General features: G+C 32.5%; 2 protein-coding genes across 2 annotated transcripts; one reads left to right on the forward strand and one right to left on the reverse strand.

Moving 5' to 3' along the window:
- The first annotated feature begins 76 nt into the window (after positions 1-76).
- On the forward strand, positions 77-12739 carry LOC148606429 (uncharacterized). The gene is made up of 8 exons (XM_088547245.1): positions 77-300; positions 544-676; positions 1244-1285; positions 1795-1906; positions 2356-2542; positions 5376-5450; positions 6196-6477; positions 7419-12739. The coding sequence occupies exons 1-8, from the start codon at positions 186-188 to the stop codon at positions 8297-8299; spliced, it is 1827 nt and encodes a 608-aa protein (XP_088403371.1). The 5' UTR covers positions 77-185; the 3' UTR covers positions 8300-12739.
- Positions 12740-13956: 1217 nt separating this feature from the next.
- Positions 13957-20875, reverse strand: LOC148606430 (uncharacterized). Its single transcript, XM_088543808.1, has 5 exons — positions 20552-20875; positions 17495-17661; positions 16269-16368; positions 15536-15605; positions 13957-14682 (listed from the first exon to the last, which is right to left on the reverse strand). Exons 1-5 carry the CDS (start codon positions 20782-20784, stop codon positions 14626-14628), a joined length of 627 nt encoding a protein of 208 aa, XP_088399934.1. The 5' UTR covers positions 20785-20875; the 3' UTR covers positions 13957-14625.
- Between the last annotated feature and the right edge of the window lie 112 nt (positions 20876-20987).

Below are 20987 nucleotides of genomic sequence, written 5' to 3' on the forward strand. Positions count from 1 at the left end.
AATACTTAACACTGATTGGTCAATAATGACAGATGCCAATCAAATTCCACGTGGTATTGTAATATTTTGCACAACTGCGAGTGTTTTGGTACCGCCGCCCGCCATGTTCTTTCAATAATAACCGATACCAAGATGGAGTTTTAGGGTACAAATGTGGTGTGCAAGACGAGAATTTGGCGGTTTGGATGAACAAGGACTTGTCTGAAGTCCTTTGGAATAAACCGTGCCCGGTGATGAGTTTAGAAACTTTGTTAGAAGCAGCGGAGTATCTCGAATGGCGTAACAAGCCTAAAACACGTGGTAAGTAGAGCACATGGCTGAAGAAATGGCTTAATATGCGCTCAATTTGTGTTAAAATAATATATTCCCCATCGTAAATTAAACATGTGTGTGATTTTATTCGAACTAGAGCTAATTATTGAATGACTATGCCGACGAATGTAAAATATCTAATATCAATTTTGACGGGTTCCTGGTCGCTACCTAATTTGCATATATTTATAAGCATGTCGGACTCGGTAGACGCATCGATTTTCATTTCAGGTGACAGCATATCGGAAGATAAGCATGGATCGTCAAATCGGAATGCAAATGATTCGGATGATTCACCGGAATCCAGTACATCGGGAAAGTTTGCGGATGGTGAGGAGAAAGAATGGAAAAGAAGACCGGGAGGGTAATTGTTCACGTGACCTATTCTGCCATGTGTATTAACACACAAACAATGGGCCCCGGTCGACCTTGAACACACGTGCTATTAGCCGCGTGTCTTTGTTGACAAACAAATGAGTAATCGAATCCGCTACTGAGATGCGCGTTAGTAATTTACAGTGCTATTTATTGCACTTTTTCGTACTTTGCTAATAACTGTTGAACTTAAAAAAGGGAAATGCATTTTATGAATAAGTATATGCTGTTGCCCTATTTTTTTTAATAGAACTAAAAATAACTAAACCTGTTGTCGATGAAGTGACAAGTTCATTATGCTTGTGTATTTGTCAAGGTTTTTTTGCCATTTCTTCTTTGTTATGAACCAGCAACATAATGAATTTCTTAATGTAAAAAATTGGTATTACTTGTACATGTATATTAAGTTTTAAAATGGAAATACTTTGTTCATCCGTTATAACTTAATTAGTGAATATTGGTAGGCATTTGTTTATTAATACAATGACCCAGAATTTCATTATTTGATTACTAGTTAAGTCAATTTACAATAAAAAGGATGTTATTTATTTTGCAGAGCTGGCACCAGAGAGACACACAATAAACTTGAGAAAAATAGGTATGATGATTTTTGGAACACATGTATATGTTACAAATTGTCATTCCATCCTTTTTAGTTGTTGCATTAGTGTATGTATGGTCCAATTTAAAAAATTGTAATAAAACAAAATGTTACTGTGTAAACTATGTTTGGTGGCTGTCTGTGATATATTTCATTCCTGGAAACAAGGAAAGTGGTATTTCATCATGGATTTTTTTGAAATTGTGGTTAACTCTGTGGTTATCCTACAGTGTACATTTAGAAGAGTTTCATCTAATTCTGAGACCATGGAAGATTTATCAACTTGAAAGTTGAAAATAAAAAAAGAAAATTGAAATTGGGAATGAGTTTTTTAAAGCAAAAACCATTTCAGCCAGTGAAGATAAAGATCTTGCTTTTTTCTGAATGATAAAATACATTTCTAGTAATTAAACAAATTGCAAAATAATACAAATGAGAATAGGAAACTCCTACACTTTTGTTTTGTTATAAAAATGTGCAATTGACATGTTATTTTGATTTTATAGGAGAGCTCACCTGAAGGAATGCTTTGATTACCTTAAGAAACAGATTCCTACCTTGGAAGACAAAAGAACATCTAATTTGGGGATCTTACGAGGGTCCCTGAGATATATACAGGTAATTAGAAACAGACAATTTGGAAATATTAAGTCTCTGTATTGTTTATGTTATAGCTAGTGTAGCAATGGGAATTTTACCATTATAATTCTACATACATGTAAGATTTATAAAATGCCTACTGGTAGCATCCATATACATGTATTGACATATACTTTGTAATTGTATTACTAGTATGTTGTCTTCTTAGTGTTCCCTGTAGCTCTTGAAATGGGCACAGAAATACACGTTAAAAGGGGGCACTCTAGCATGAATTAGATCAGTTTGAAGGCACTTTATACAAGCGTAAATGTCTGTTTGGGGAAAATACAGAAAAGGACAGGATGCCTGCACACACCCGATTTCCCCAAATCGTCCGTATGGAACATCTTAAAGTAATGTTTAAATGCACCTGAATGTTTAGAGGCGATAATGCATATTTTAGTGTCAAATGATATGTTTTTTTTAAGGCATTGAGAAGGAAAGAAAAAGAGTATGAATTGGAGATGCAGAGACTGGCAAGGGAGAAGATCTGTCTCCAAGAAAGATTGGCCTCACTGAAGGGGGAGTTGTCGCGTCTAAATATAGAAGTTGATTTAGATCATTGGAAAATTGAGCCAGATGAAATGGATTCAAACTCAACATCAACAGCTACTGGTAAATCTCATTGGGTTAAATGTTTTTTGTTTCTCCGTTGCTTCTCTGAACATATGTTCATAGAAAAAATATATGCACATTTATTAGAATGTTTTCTTGACCTTTGAACTTTTGTTTGTGAAATTAAAAACTGAAGTTTTGTATTGTTATCAAAATGTGAAATTAGGAGACATATGGGATAGTGTTGGATTTTAATTTAGTTTCGTTATACAGGTAAGCATGTCTTACGTAACTGACACATTACTTACAACCAATAGGAGTGAAAATGGAATTTGATAGGCTTATGTTTAAGCCTCCAGTCATGTGAAGCAGCCCTGTATCAACAGGTGTCTGTCCAAGCTTTATCAGGGCAATTTCTTAAGCTCAAATCATGACTTTTTTTTCTTTGCCCATTCAGTGGCTTATTTTTATGTCATTTATATATGTATGTAATGTATGTAAAAAATCTTGTACATGTATAATGCCTCCTGTTAAAACAGTATAAAAAAAGTTTTAAAAAATTACCATAGATAGTAAACTTTTTATGTGCTACAAATTTGCAGCAATTTCTTGTCTCTAAAGCATGCCTTGGGGTGGGATGGGGTGGGGGGGCTATTAGTCCCTTCAAGGACATTTCTAGCTCACTCCAGACTCCTCTATTATGATTCTTTTTATTATTGTAATATCTTTTATCACTTTTGCAAACTTATTTAGCTAATAATAACATTTACTGTGCATATTATTAAAAGATAATAATCTCATTGGACAATTAATGTTCATGAATCAATGAAACGCATTCCTAGATATTTATATACATGTAGGCCATGCCCACAATTACAAGTAACCTGATTACTTTCATTGATTAAGCCAGAACTAAACTATGCAGATGAAATTAAATAATAGAAAAATATCAAACATATTTTTTGTAGTAAGACTTAAGTACCAGTCCATATAGAATTCAGACAATGCCAATGGTAAAGTGATTCATGGTTAAGAAAAACCCACCGAACAAACAATGCTTTTTCAGTCTACATATGCTATACTTTCACATAACGAATATCTTTTCTGCATTCAAATCTGCACTTTTTAGAAAATCATACATTCATCTACCTATAAACTCAACCAAATGAAGCCAAATCAAGAACGATAACTCTTGCCAAGTGGAAATTTCATGTACAATCTATATAATTTTTATCTCAAAAGTGCAATAACCAAATGATAAAAATAAGACTGGTCATGTGACCAGTAACTGTCTCTGAACAAGAAATTAAACTGAATTCGGTGGGTTTTGACATGCATGAATCACCTTCTGTCTGATTTTTAGAAAGACTGCTACTTAAATATTAATTTTTTCATCAGCATGTTATAGTGTTGAACTGACCAGTCACACAATTTGGACATGAAGTTCTGGCACGCTTCATTGAAAATGTGCTGCAGTCACCACTTTAATGTGCTGATGAAACATCATAAATGAAACATTCCGTTGAAAGTCAAGTCTGTATTACCTTTAGACTTGTCTGATCTGACTTTCTAGCTAATATACTGATTTGATAAATTAAGATACAGTTTTAAATGTTTGATTTACTGAATCTATACAGTGATATTTTTTGCCTTAAATTATCACCGGAATTAGGCTATTTGCCCTGAGGAAAATTTCCCAATTTTTTGTCCAAAACATGGCTACAAAATATTAATCCCATATAAAATAATCTACACTAGTGTATTTTAAAATTGGTAGACCAAGGGTAGGGTATGGTGTATCTTTTCAAAATTACACTGTTTATCTTTTTCTTGACATTCTATCAAATATAAATCATTTCACCAACAAATTTAAGATTCTGTAGGGTTATTCCTAATTAAAAAAATGGCATATATTTTCTCAATAAGAATGGATGAGGTAGTTTTGAAAAGGCCAACATTACCACTGGTATACAGGTTACATTTTCTTTGCCTTTGATAATATAGAATACCCTTGTAGGCATTGCCTTTGAGGATGTAGACCTGTTGTAAGGGACACAACTCTTACAAATCATTGGAATGTTTGTATTCAGCATTTTACATCAATCTCATGTAAGCATCAAAGTAACTTGGACTGATTTCATTCTGTTTCAAATGAAAGCTTGAAAGACTTCAGTGAAATTGAATATGATACAAACATATCATTGATTTCATGAGTTATGTTGCTTACCCTAGGTCAACCTCATTAAGCGAGGACAGCATTTCTTTTTTACCAGTATTAGGTTTCATTGTAAATGCCAAATAGTTATAGGTACATGCATTCATTAGCTGTACTTAGTCAGCAGCTGGAGATCATTGACTATTTATATTTATTTGAAATAGAATTATTATTTAAATACATTAATTATTTAATATTAAAATGTATAAAATATAGATATGTGTTTTCAACCGCAAATGCATATCTTCATTTACCTAAAATTCTTGCATTTTAATGTTATAGGTATTTGGAACTGAGTTCTTGGCGAAAGTAAAAGGGATGACATTAATTAATTAATTGGAGGCTCTCATTATGCAAAACATAATTAGCAAGCATACTTCCAATCCTCTTTTGCTATTTAGGTTAAATTTTAAGACATTCAAGAAATCATTTGGGTTTTTAAAGTAATTAATTGGGACACTTGTTGTTATGTTTCAATCTGCGACATATCGCTTCCAGATAATGATTTTTTTGTTCTAAATCATTCTTCAACCCGCTAATTGCATTTGCATGTTGCCATAGATATCTCCGCTCTTGAGGAATGCTCGCTTTAAGAATTTAAGAACTGTCTTGTTTATATGTATGTTTGTAGTTTATAGTATACAGGTTTTATTATGAAGAATATTTTGTGCTTAATAGAACAAGGTAGTCCTATATGTAGTGAGGAAGACAATGAAGAATTACCAGGCAGAGGGCCATACAAGATGTATACAAGTAAGTTAATGACATTCATGTTCAGTCTTAAAAGGATTTATCTCAAATATCAGTCATTACATTTACCTGTTCTTTACTACTCGGAGTTGGTAACATCATAAGGTACATTTGCAAAGACCAACTTTCACGAAAAAAGAAAAAAAAATATACCCCTTGCAAACCAAGGAATCCCTCTACATATCTTGGAAGAGCAACTCCTCTTAAACCACTCAAAGGATTCTGATAAAATTTTATAGGATGGTTTGGGATCATTAATATGCTTGAATGAATATAACATCTTTTTGAGAACTCCAAAGGGAGATAATCCAACTTCAGGGTTCTAATTGTTAAACATACTAAGCACAACTCTTTCAAGGGATTTTGATGAAAATTTAAAGAAAGGTTGACATCCTATGTTGATGTGGAGGAGGTAATATATAAAAGAAGGTTGATGTCCCATGTTTTTGTGGAGGAGGTAATATATAATTGTTGTCAGAGGACTCTAAGGGATATTTAAGGGGTTTTTACATTGAAAATTTATAAACAGGAATTATTGTCTTTGTGAGCTTGCTATTAAAGAGTACTTCTAGTTTTCAATTTAAAATAAGCAATATGTACACAAGAAGCAATTGTAACAAAAACAAGGATTTCATTAAAAAATGTTGTGTCATAAGTCTTTGAAATTATTAGTTTTAAAACATAAAGTTAAAGGTAAATAAAATATAAAAAAAAATTTATCTTGATTAACATGTTGTTTTTTCCTCAGCTGGTCAACTTAAGCGATCTCCTACAAAAGGTACAATTCATTTGACAAGACCAACTGTTACGACGTCATCAAATGACATTGTCAAAGTACCCAACACTACAGTCCAAGAAAAGACCAAAATTGAAGTGCCAACTGTATCTAATAGTACCAAGGTTCCCAAGAGTATTGTCCGGCAGTTTATCCCATTACAGACTTTCCCTGCAAGGACACCAGTGACACAGATACTGGCACAAACATTAAACCAGAGACAGATGCTACAGCGACAACAGAAGACTTCCACAGGTAATGAGATAATGATGAAATACAAATTTATATGTATAACTATACAGTAGGCCAAAAAAATAAGTCTTGTTTCCTGCTACCTGCAAGAAAAAATAGGATATGTAGTTATGGAAATAATTTTATTTGCATTGACTTAATGGGGAAACAATCTAGACTTTAACATGTTGGAGCCAAACTGACCATAAAATGTTCAGGGTAGACATAAAAATAATGTAGGTATAGTAACAGGGAAAGAAATGTTTATTTTATAATTTGCCTTATTGATATAACGAGAATATGTCAAAGAGACAACAACTTTTATAACTTTTTATTGATACCCCACATTGACATGCATGGAACTTAGTAGTAATTCATTGAGGTAAATTAAATCTACCATAGTCTGTACTAAAGTACAGTAAGATTCACAATTGAACTTGATGATTATGATTGCTATCAGTCACCATTATGTAATCATAAATATTCTATTTTCAAAAATGTATGTATACAAATAAACTTAAAGAGGATGGTTATATCATGTGCTCATGGCACAGCTCTTTATTATTTGCCAATTATTTTTTGGCTTGGTACTGGAAACATATATATTCATTTAAGCCTGGGTTTTATTAGACATACTTTAGATTACATCATCATAAGAGGTTGAATCAAGTAGATGAAACAATTTATAGGCCATTTTTGTACTGAACCTTTATCTTCAGAAGATGTTGAATTAGTGTGATATCATTAATAAAGCTACTTATATGTGGATAACAAGTATTTAGCACTGTACATTCCATTTCCCCTGTAGTTAGCGGTGCAGCCATAGAATAACCGTGTTAAGTAATCATCCTTTTTGAGGGTGATCAGTGGTGTAATAGTTTAGGGTAGTAGACTTCAGGAAGCGAGGTGGGTGGGTTCCATAAAGAAATGGCTTTGTATCTCATAATTTTTTTCTTTTTTTTCAGCAACAGCAGTTGTAACAACAAGTTCTGTAAGACCAGTTCCTATTGGGACAGGGATAACTCCTAGACCTGCTTTCACCTTCACTCCTTTCAACACCCAGCTGACCAATCCTGGTGCCCAACTACAAGCCTTCAGCAAAATGGCTGGAGCTGGACTAACTATTCCCATGACAACATTCCAGATGCAGACGGTTGCCAAGGGAACACCAGTTACCCAACCCGTTCTTGTTTCAACTAATCCAACAACAACTAGTCTAAACCAGTCCCAACCAGTTTTATCTGGTTTAATACCTGCTATTTATACAAATCCATTGACATTAGCTGCAGGTATTGTGCCAGTGGTGACATCAGTTAAAACATCATCAGCACAGACAACGACTGCTGTGTCAACAGTTGCATCAACACAACAGCCCAAATCTACACCACAACCACAGCAACAAATGACCAATATGAGACCGGTGTTTACCCCACACTTTATTCCTAATATACCATTGAATGCACTCTTGGCTCAGTCCATGGCTAGGACATCTGTTGGATCACTTATAACATCTGCAGCTACACCATCTACTGTTCTTACATCAAATGCCAGTCAAGGATCCTCGTCACTTCAGCTAATGTCGTTAGCACAGATGACACCTGGCACCCAGCTTCTCTCACCAATGTCACCTGCCCTCCAACTTGGGGCGGCAGGACTGACGCAGGCACAGTTAAGTCAAATGTTGCTAAAGCAGATTCCTATTTTGACTCCAGGACTTTTACAAGCTGGACAATCCATGTTGCAGCCTGTTGTCAAACCTCTTGTTGTTGTCTCTGTTCCAAATGTTGTCACAACAACCACATTATCAACCACAACAGCCATTACAAAACCAACAACAACATCCTAGCAACCAATTTTGCTGAGATTCCTATTCATATTTCTATTATGTCAGTCAGTAGAATTGTTAATTTTTTGAAACCATATCTGTACTTTTGTTTGTTATGCTTTTTATTGTTGATATGGCAACAGGTAGCATTAAACTTGCATTTTTGTTAGCATTTAACCATTCAAAAATTTTCTTTAAAACCATTTTTCTTCTTCTATGCTTTACTGAAAACCTTTAGATTTTAGCAGAACGAGTAACTTGTAAACTTGCATTAACATTTTATAACCTCAGACTTTAAAAAAATATACATGTACATGTATATGCATGCATCTGCAAGAAATTTTTTTTCAGTTATTTTATTATAGATTAATTTTTTACAGAGGAAGTAATTTTAATGCTGTCACGATGTTAAGATTATAGTAATCTTGAATTAGACATACTGTGAAATTATTATTGTTCATTGGTATCATTTTTTGTTTTGTGGATTTGGTAAACCACTAAGTTTGATTCCCAATGAGAAGAAAATTTCCAATATATTTGTAAGATGGAGTTGTCAAATCCACGAATTCATAACCTAACATTTTCCCCTTAATCATGAAAATCTGGTACCCACAAATAAAAGTACTTTCACAGTAGTTAATCTAATTGAAAGCTGATTTGCATCCTTGTTGGTTTTCTGTTATGTCCATGTGGCCTAACAAAAAACGTGACAATGTGAAATCGGCTTTTAAATAATGTGGACATAACCTTGTATGTATATTTAGTTTTGACTAGAGTCAGTTTGAAGGTGTAACAATTGATAAAATTGGTGGCCACTTAACTGTGGTTACGTAAACATGAATAAAACTTTGTTCTTTCTAATTATATAAAATTACAATTTTTAAAGAAAAAATTAACCCTAAGTCTTACAACTACATTTAGAAATCTAAATCTTGTGTTTATTGATACATGTAGAATGATTTTTTAGAAGAAATCCAGTAGTCAGTGCATTATTTATAGAATCCATTGTGCCATACTTTTATTTCAACAAATGTTGATTTACATACATCTTAGGAAATTTCAGAATCAGTCAGAACTGCTCTGCTATTTCCGTTATACTAGAAAATAACCTGTTAATTCTCCCACATTAGAGGAAAATTCCCTCAAAATCAATGACATATTTAGAATCCCCCATATAAAAATGTAAGATTTGTGAAAAGTCTCTTGCATGAGACAGTGTCTATTGGAGAGAATCCACCATAAGAATGATTCCTAAGGTTAACAGGTATGCTAAATGTGTAATGAGGAAGGCTGAGAAGTTCTGATTGATTTCAGATTGTTGAAAGTGACTCTTGGTATCCAAGGGCATATGTGTGCTAACTTGGTTTCATTCCAATAGGTTGTCTGTCTGTCTGATACACTTAAGGTTTTTCAAATGAGATTTTCACTTGTATAATCAAGTCTTTTAGAACTTATACATGATGTTGTTGGCCATAAGTTTGAAGTTAGTATAATTCATTGTTTTTATAGTGGAGATATGACCTTTTTTAGTTAGAAAATTTAAAATATATAGAGTTTCTCTGTAATTTACTTACCTATTTTAATGAAAAAAGCTTTCTTTTGCAAGCAGACAATTGTGTATTTCATCTGTGATGTTTAGTATCTGAATATGTCTGTTAACAAAGAGAACTACATGTATTTGATTTGATTTATGTGCTATTCTCTGTAAGAATCAGGCGGTGGGTGAATCAAACACATACAAGTCTTTTCATGAAGTCATATTCAAAATGTTATCTGAAATACAGAAATGGCATTCATTTCATTTTTTAAGTGTCAGTAATTCAGTGGATGCATTGCAGTTTCATCATCAAAGGGAGATAACTCACTTTTTCCCTATTGTTCTGTTGTAACTTTCTGCTTCCTCTGACAGCTTTAAGACTAACAAATTGTCAATTTGTCTCCATTAGACTATAAACTATGTGCCCACATTGTCAAAATCTTTTGTTTTTTTTCTTAGAATGACTTGTTATTATTCATAAAATGACTTGTTATTTTTCAATTTTGCCTGATTCTTACAGATTCTAGTGCTTAAAACAAAATTATAGAATAAGCTTTATACAGATTTGTTAAAACTAAATGTAATAAGCAGTGATTTTCATCTTCACTGTTTTGCCTACTTGAAGAAAATACCTTGAATTTTTGTTCTGCTTAGATTCTTTCAGAAATCTGTTGATATACATTTGTACTTGTACTTAAATGATGTAATTACAGAGTTATTATCACTGGTATTTGAAGTTTTAAAAAAATGATGGTTGTCATCTTCAATTAAGTACTTTTGTAATGAGTCAGAATTGCTTTATTCAATCTCCTCTGCAGACCTCTTACCGCTTTCAATTTACTTTGTATCACTCCGCTAGCTTAAATGCTCTGCTATACAGGATGTGAAAAAATTCACTGTGCATGAACATTATTCATTGCAAGATTGTAAAGATGTTTCCTGTGTACTGTATTAATTTGCATAAATGGGCATGGTTTAGCACTGAGTGTGGCAGAAGTGTAAAGCTTTGAAATAGTGAATATACCCTTTGTGCGGGAGATCGTGCTTTAGTCTGTTGCGATCATTTCATTAAAGTTGATTGATAAGTTTGAATGTATGCAGTAATCATGTATGTATGGTATTCATAATTTTAAGTGATGTAGGTAATTGATGTGACTTTTCTAAAAACCTTACAAGTATCAGACCCATAACCAGGCAGGTTGATGGTTTTGACAATCACACTTAATATTTTGGTGTACAGTGGATTTAAGTAACAGTTTTTATAAAAATCAGACAGGGTGATTCATGCTTGTCAAAAACCTACTGAATTCAATTTTATATCTTTTTCAGAAAGACTTATTGATCACATGGCCAGTCTCAGTTTTTCATTAGTTGTTGTGCTTTTGAGATAAAAATTATATTGATTGTACATGAAATTGGCACTTTGCAAGAGTTCTGGTTCTTGATTTGGTTGTTTTTTTTCTGTATGATTTTCTAAAAAGTGCAGTTCTGAAATGAAATTATTATTGTTCTGTGAATGTATAGCATATATAGACACCGTTTTAATTAGTGTTTTTATTTTGGCACCATGAATCACTTTACCATTGGCAGTGAATTTTGTATGGACTGGTACTTAATTGTATAACTACCAAAATAATTTTTTTTTAAACATCTATCTGAAGATCAGTGCAATTCTGACTGATTTGGGTCCTTTCCCCCAAAGCATTTGCCATTCTTAAAATGTGAAATTTTGAAATAAGAAATAGCATTTTTTGTGAAATTCATTGCTTTTTCAAGCAATTGTTAAATTTTACTTACCCCAATTGTATAATTGTCTAATATCATAGTAATTGAAATAATATATTAATTGCTTTGCCATATAGCAGATGATTTTCGATATAATCCCAAAGTGGTCAAAAGTGTGAAAATGACGGCTTGGTAATATTTTTCTACAAAAGAGCATACATTTCACAAAATAAGGCTGGAAAATGTGTTACCACTTTCCTCATCATAGAACATAGAAATCTGGAACTCACATAAATGACTAGCTATTAATATATTATGCTTAGTTCAGTAGTTTAATTTATAAAGCAATAGGTAGCATCTTTTATGTAAGTAATGATTGATGTTAAATGTGCTTAGACTAAAGGTATAAATGGCATTTAAATAAGTGGTGACATTCATCTTCTTAAGGAATGCAGATGGCATATATTTTGATGCATCGTTTTCTGTGATTTTATCATTGATATTAAAATAGTCATTGTTCAAATCAAAGTGCTGATAGTGCTGATACTTTATTGTAAACTACTTCCAAGGTTTTTACTGTAATTGACTTCTGAAGATATCTGATGATTTTCTCTGCTTTTAGTGGAATTCTGCTAATTGAAATCAGGATTTTACCATTATGATTCTTTTGTTACTGTTTATTTATTTCTGATTTTACCAATTTTGGCTTTGTTTGATGTCCTTGTAAAATCATCCCTGATTATATACTGTAAACATATTAATTTTTGCAGTTGCTATTTTTTCGTGGATTCTGTGAAGTGAACATATTCGCTGGTATAAATTTTCGCGGTTTCAAAAAAATGATTAGTGTTATGTAGAGTTAAAAATCAATTTCGCGTGTACTATTTTTCACGGTTTTCTGTCCACTGCGAAAATTAGTACATTTACAGGAATTAAAAAGTTATTGTTTATTACTATTTAAATCAATGAGCTAAAAATTGATTTTTGTCGAAATATTTAATTGAAATATATTTCTTCTATCATTTATTTAAGTGTAGGGTTTGACAACGTAACCAGAGTCGATGAAATTGAATTTTTAATTTTACTATTTCCCTTTAAAATCTGATCTGAACCTTGTGAAGTAGTTTATACATTTTTGTTGTTGTTGATTTTAATTTTGTTGATCATTTGTACACATGTAAATAAACATAATGTAGAAATTTCTAATTGTCTCCCTTGATGCCCACAATATAATCAAAGGATTGAGCTTTAGGGACATACTTTGTTGTTCAAATACATTTTTGAAGGTTAAACTGTATACAAGATTATGTGACAACTGGCTTGCTGAAAGTCTGAATATATTGCTTTCTTTGGCATACAGGGTTAATCGCTCTTTTGCAAATTTATCTTTCTTGATATCAGGCAACTTGTGTAGGCTTATGTGGACATTAAGTGATTTTATTCTTTTGCAAAAAATGTTAATAAACTTTCCTCATATATCTTTAAGTCCCATGTCTTATTTTCTCTACTATACATGGTTTTAGAAGGAAATATATTTTCCTTGATATTCAATACAAGATACCAGCTATGCTGATTGACCAACTTAATTGATAAACATGCTTTTCATGAGAATAGATGATATCCAAGTGGAATAAAATGCTTTTCTGTGGTCTTTTATATCTGTAAGCTGGTGCAATGTGACAGTACAGTTAACAGTAGTGTCTGTTTGATGGATCAAATGGTCTCATCCTGCAACATCTGCTAATTTACGTATATTGTTGGTTAAATCAATACCCAATAAGAATAGAATGCCTATATATTTGTTATAGTTGAAAAAAAAATCATAAAATCCACAGATGAAAAAATATACGTGAAGTTATAGAAGGATAAATCTGTTTATCAGTAAGCTCTTATTTCTAGATCGTCTGAATATAGCTGAAATATTGCTGCTCGGACGTTAAACCCCAACAAACAAACAAACTCATTTCTAGAACAATAAATACCAAGAACCACAGTCAATGTCCCTAGAAAACAAAACAATCAAAAATTTATACAAACAGATTTATAGATGGGCTTTTCCCATTTTTTTACCTTTTTTTATTCCACTTCTGTAGTGGTACTTACAGAAAGTGTTTGAAGGCCTAACTTCTTTGCCATAATAGAGCTGTATTTAATAGGTTAATAAGAACCAATGATTGAAGTGTATAAGAAATTTTATCAGGTATCACTTCAATTTAAAAGACTATCAATTATATCAGTGGTGGGTTTCAATGGCAGACTTGAGGAAAGGGTTCCTGGGTTTGGAACCTCCCCTTTTGTTGTTACAGGCAAAATGAGCAAACTTATAGCTATAGCTTAGCCCCCCCCCCCCCCATAACCCTTTGTAAATTCCTGGGTTTACTAAGTCAAAACCTCATAAAAAAAACATGACTAATAATTCTGGAATAGTTTTTATTTTCATACATGCACCACATCATTTAAACTTACAACAAAACAAACAATTAACAGACTTGCAGCAACTTTCACCTAAGCTTAAAATGAAAATGCAATACCTCAGAAAACAGAAACAAAAATACTGTCATAACTTTTTATAAATAAGAACATTAAAGGAGTTACTAGACAACTATGAATTAATGACTCAAGTTCTAATCAATTATACATTGTTCACAGTATTACACAGAGCAACATCCTTCTACACAACTTACATTCAAAATCAATACATACACATGGTGCACATATGGTATATATTTGATAAGTACAATTTAGTTAATCAAATATGTCTGAAACAAATGTATGAGGTCAATAACTGATTAGCAGAACACACATTTAATTGTCACGTGCCAAAAGCACTAGTAAAATTATTGCATAGAAAAGTCTTTTTTTCCAATCCTGGATTACACATGATCTGCTATACATACAACTTTTCACCATAATAAAATGAGTCTGCTTCTGAAGGTAAGGTTAAAAACATAATTTGTCCATTAAATGATTCACTGGTGTTCTTAAATGCTACAATCCAATATCTAATCAAAAAGACTTTGTCAAATACAATGCAGATATTGTTTATCCATCTATTAAAGTCTCTCCTACAAGTACTGGTATTTCACTACCGGTTTAATCCCATTTTAGTCTGGAAAAACAATCCGTCTCCTGCTGTTGATTGCTATATATAAAATTTAAAGCAAAATGATATTACAGTTATTTTTTGTGATATAAATCAAAGCTGAAAAACTTAATAATTGGTTCAGAAAGGAACAAAAATTGTCATTGTAAAATTATCTCCCCTTCCAATCATCTACCTTTTTTTACTTAAAAAGTGGTTGAAATCCACTTACAGGACAGACAATGGTTACTCACTTTGTCATGGCTATTTCTCTTAAGTTATTAAGTTACTCGATGAATACAAAAGCATGCATAGAGATTTTTTTTCACCCTACAAAACTATTCAAGAAAATTTTATTTAGCGATATCAAATTATTACATTATTGAAAATAAATCAGTTCCTGGGATGTTTCATTTACAAGAAACAAGTATTCAGAGAGTATTGCATGGCAATACAAAGCCCCTACCAGAAGAAAAATGTGTAGGTGAGAACAGAATGCAAGCATCACACATAATTTGTTAATAAAAATAGTGTGGAAAACTGAATCTGCAGGGTCATAATTCAGCAAAACATCAATGGACTGGAACAAAATTTGAACTTGAAATATCTTATAAATATTCGCAAGCATGAGTGGAAAAAAACAATGGAAATCTGAGTTTGCATTATATTTCTTATTTCAATAGCTTTACTCAGCAAAAAAATCAATAGACTGGAACACAATGCAAATTTTATTTGTAACTTGTCTTGATTAAGCAATGGACCAAATATCAAATGTACATGTAAGCATGATGAATAAAAGTGTTGATAACTGATTTTCCTGATGGACTGACGCACAGTGTAAGTTGCAAACTGGGGACTTATAAGGGATTGCATTGTACAACAAGAAACTATCTATAGTTGTCTAAGCATTTACCTTATTTATTTCTTTATGTCTGTCTTTACTGACAATTTCTTCAACAATTTCACCATCACCCTTAACCAATCTGTTATAAAAATGTACATTTAAAAATAAATAAACATTTGTGTGCTTTAAATATGCTAATGAATTTTAAAAGGATATCTGCACTCAGGAAAATCATTGAAAATGCACACTTGTGCATGATTTTGCAAACAAAAAAATTGAGTATAAAAATTGAGTCGTCGGTCTTCCTTGCCATGGATTAACCACTTTCCCTTTGCAATCAGATTTTTTTAAAAGAATTGAATCTACAGCACATGCACAGATTAAGGTCACCAGAAGTTACATGCATACAAATTTATCTAGGTCGACTTTTTGTCTTGCAAGACAATAAATGTATCGACACCTATTTCGTGTATTTAATGCATTTTATTTGTGGATATCAAGTAAAATTATACAGGAAAAGTACAATTTAGTAGAAATAATTCAAAATTAAGGCATATTTCAACAGAAACAAAAATTAATAAAAATGACAGCTAATGCAGCTTTAAGAGACAGATAACTTACTAAATAATCACAACAGAAGACATCAAAATCATGGCCAAAATGTGAAAACAGGAAACAGTGATGTTCTACATAAATAATGTAAATGACACCTTCAATTGATTTTTGTGATTATCGTAATAAGATTTTGATTCCATTTATGATAAACAACTTCACAAAGCAAAGAAAAATAAGCATTAATTACCTATTCCTTCCAGTTTCAGGATCGTAAACTCTTCTTACAATACTCTGCTGTCGTTCCCATTCTTCTTTTGTCATTGGCTTCATAACCCTTGGTCCAGAATCTGACAGAAATGAAATATCGTAAAATTATAACATGTATTCCCCACAGGGAAAGAATGGGTTATCAAAATAGAAACCTATATATACCTATAAAATATTGAATATTATAGGTATACATGTATATACAAAACTAATATGTGCGTATTAACACCTTAAGGAGGTAAACCTAGGGTAAGGGACACAACTCTTAAAAATCATTGGAACGTTTGTATTTGGCATTTTACATCAATCTCATGTAAGCATCTAATTAACTTGGATTCATTTTATCCTGCTTCAAACAAAAGCTTGAAAAGGCTTTGGTGAAATTGAATATAATACAAACATATCACTGATTTCATGAGTTATTTCCTTACACTAGGTTTACCTCTATAAATATATTCAAAATAAATGTAAAGGAAACAACACAATAATTGTGTACCGGTTAACTAACCACTAATTAGTATACAAAGTGTTATATCTTGTCCTTCCCTTGTGGTGTTTTCTAAATCAATTACAATATAGATATCTTTGGTCCTTATTAACATAGCAATTTTCATTGTGTACTTATTTTCATTATTTTTGTGTAGTAACTATTTAAATAGTACCTACATTTTTTTTTAAAATTCATGAACATCAGTCTTTTTAAAAAAAAAAATACACTAATTAATACAAATGACACTAAAACTAATCAACTCCAAAAATTAATACACTTGCAGATAAAGAATAAACATATTTCTTTGGTAGGCTGTAAAAAAATATTTTTTGAAAGTTAATTTACACATGTTTATGGATAGCAAGAAACTGATATACAATAGACAAAGCAGAACATATAACTATAAATTTCCTTCTAACTGGAGAAAAAACAATTCTGGAATAATATTCTGATCTCAAAATAAACTATGAGACAATTTTAGACTTCTAGCCCAGTTTGAAAGAGTAATCAAGGGAATCAAGGTTATAGCGGTAATCAAAAGAATGTAATCCAGGGACAAGACCAGACATGAAAAACAGACATATACAACAAAGAACATGAAGTAACTAAAATCATACATACAAAATAAAAAAAGCAATGAGCAATTGAAATTATGTGAAAGTTAAATTTTTATATTGTAATCTTTTTTTTATCAGAGTATATTTTAAATAGGTTACTTTTCTTTATTTCTTTGTCTTTGTTTGAATTTTGTTTCGGTGCTATCACTGTGAGCATTTCTTTGATCTCAGATTCTGCAACAGACTTCTTCATCTTTTTTTTCTTTTTCTTCCTCTTTTTAGATTTCTTCCTTTCCCTTGAGGAGCTTGAGCTACTTGAAGATGATCTATGAGAAAAATATTGAAAACTCAGAAAAATTTGTTATTTTTTGGTAGATTCAAAATATTGGATAAACAAATCATGAATCCTGATCCATAATCCTCATGACAGTATTTAAAGCAAAATAGAGTCATAGCTTGGAAGCACTCAAAACCTGATTTCAGTCTGATAGGAAGCAGAGTAGGAAACTCACACAAATTCTAGCCAGTTCTGAATAAAAGTGTTCAATAAATTTACTATATGGCTATATAAATTTTTAGCTAAAATTGGCCAGTCCTGCCCAAAAATAGCCAGTCATGGGCTGGCGGGCAGGCTCCTATTTCTAACTCTGCAGGAAGTCAGCTCTTATGGAGCTTCCCATACAAAGTTCAGTATTTTTGTATTTTCTTCACTAAAAAGTTTTTAATATATGGTCTTCAAGAATTATTTAAACTCGGGTGCTTTTTATCCGACATGCCAAAAGTCTGAAGTACAATCACTAAGTAATACTGGTCTCAATAATTAGTGACAAAAAAGAACTATCAAAATGTCTACAAAAAATGACAAGTGGAGAAAAATGATAACATCTACATATTCAACTTCATCCTCCAGAAGATTATACCTGCATTATATTAAATTGAAACTTAAGTAATGTATATAATTCACAGAGGGACTCAGATACAAATGTACCTGCATTGTTTACCTCTACCTGATTCACAAAAATACAAGCCAGGTCTCAAATTGGCCACACACCTGGCACTGTAAACTGACACTACCAAATGAGCCAAATGAGTACTCCACTAATGGCACAAAGGAATAAAGGAAACTACTGCTACCTACCTACCTACCTACCTACCTACCTACCTACCTACCTGTCTGTCTTCTGCGATGAAACGCAAGTCTACTTGGACTTCTTTTGCCGGCTTGATGTAAAAACTTTCTTACATTTACTAATTTGAGATTTGGATTATAATGCCCCACCTTTCCTTTGGCAAGAAGAAAGCTTGAATTTTTACAGATTTGTTCAGTTTGGAAAGCAAACTTCAAGTATGGGATAGTTAATCTTCATATACTGGTTAGAGAGTAGATCTTGCCATTTTCAAAACAGAAGCAATTCCTGCCAATCTGCTCACCAAAATTAAATTTTGGGCATGAACTTATTTCACAGGAGAGGAAGGAAAATCAGTTGGCAAGAATTACTTGTCTTTAGAACTACTCTTTGACCAGTAGAGTTTTCCTGTGGAAATCTAAAATTTTGAAAAATCGTGGTACACCGAGGATTATCACATTAATTAAACATACTATACCATTTCACATAGTCGATTCCATTTAAAGCTTTAAACACCTGAATCATATCATATCAATCTCTTCTCTACTCTAAAGCAAGGATTGGAATCTTGCACAATTTTACCAAATACGATAATAAATATGTTGCGTGGGGCAATATACAGCGAGATTATCCATGATGCATTCCGTTGATGCTGAGTGTGACCTGTAAATGGCAGACAATTTCCATCGCTTCAACATTTCATCATGATTAATGTAGGTATTCTGATGTCACCCATATGGTTTAAAAAACAAATTAAAATATCCCACCTCAAGTTGCCTCTAGACTTTTTCAATGTTTGTTTTGATCAGTACCTCGATATGTGAGTCCTTAATCTCATATCAAATTTTCAACCTGGGCCCACCTTCGAAGGCGTATTTCCCTCCTCATTAGAAATTCAAACTCCTTTTTCCAATCCCAATCAATTGCTTCTTCAAAACCAGATCTATCATCATAAAATTTATTTCAAATTTATCAGAAATGGTCTGAGGGTGTATCAGGGCATAATCTATATGAAGAAATGAGCAAAAACTTCTCCTTGTTTGTGCTCACTTTTCCCTTTTGTATTTGACAGGGAGAAGTTTTTGTAATAGATTACATAGACAAAAATGTCAATATTGTAATTTTTCAAATAGAATATACCAAAACTTCTCCTTGTCATTGATGGCTAGATTAAGCCCTGGTGTATATAAGAAATTTTGTTGCTGTAGCTGCCTATTCTTGCGTGATATCAACGTTTTTATTTGACCAACTATTGATATAAAAAATTTGGCGGCCGAAGTCAAGCCCTCCTAAATTGAAGTTAACTCCTTCTTCAAAACCCAAATGATAAAATTTGTTTAAATTGATAAAAATGGTCTGACAGTGGATATACATGTAAGGACGTTTAAAGCTGCTTTTGTGGTATCTTTGACAATGTTTTATAAGACATAATTTTGATTGTATAGGCAGTAAGCGCCTGTGGCTAGTATACTGAAATCTTGCCATGCAAGATATTGCGATAATTTACGAGATGCGATTCCTTCTAGGCTAGAAACCACTAATTCCACTTCCCATAGGCTTCTATGCTAATTTCACAATATTCAATGGCTTCTCTGGACTTTACCTTAACTTTAACCTGCAGAGGACTATATATCAGCATGATTCTACATATGTCAGCTCACAATCCTCAGAGTGGCATGTGGGGTTAGCAGACTTGCAGTGCAGTACTGGTCACTGGAAGTGAAGGGTCTATAAATAGCATGGGAAATCCCAGTGTTTTCACAAGATAGGGGTATATTTAGAAATCATTATGGAGATTAGGCTTTACATCACAAGAAGCAAAATGCACCTATAAAATGTACAGAAATGTTTTTCCTTTCAGAAACTGTTTACATTTTTTAAATAAGATGAGAACTTTTTTCACAGCACTATGAGGAACAGGGGTAATTTCTGCGTAGGACTATTTTTGCGTACGTTCCAAATGCTCATTGGTTGAATTGGTGGTCTGTAACCTAAATCTATATTTAACTCCTTGTCCAAAGTAATTATTTTTTTACCATCTTCAAAACTCACATTAGTATTACATATACATTCCTGTCTTGAATATTACCTTTTTCGGTGTTTCTTCCTCTTCTTTCTTTTGTGCCTTTTGTGCTCCTTTGAAGACTTTCTTCTACGAGGACTTGAACTGGATGAGTCTGAACTGGAAGATGTTGAGCTACAGGATGAGGTTGAAGATGAAGAGTGCCTTCTCTTCCTTTTGCTCTTTGACTTTGATCTGGATTTTCGTTTCTTCTTGAGAGTGGGGGATTCTGAATTTGATCTATCGCGAGACCTTCCCATTTCCTATAACTCTAGATTCAACTCGTTTTAAAAAATATATGAAAAATATTAATTTTCATGGGCGCTGACATTTTGTTTTTAAAAATTACATAATTTCATATCATGTGAAACGAATCAGTAGCGATTTTCTCCCTAAGTCCTTAAAATTAGTTACAAGTTTAAATGTTCTCAATTTAATCATTAAAAATCGCTCAAAATTCTTT

Source organism: Perna viridis, chromosome 9 (genome assembly GCF_037379345.1).
Source record: "Perna viridis isolate PV_CMFRI_1.1 ecotype Kerala chromosome 9, ASM3737934v1, whole genome shotgun sequence".
NCBI classification, from domain to species: Eukaryota; Metazoa; Mollusca; class Bivalvia; order Mytilida; family Mytilidae; genus Perna; species Perna viridis.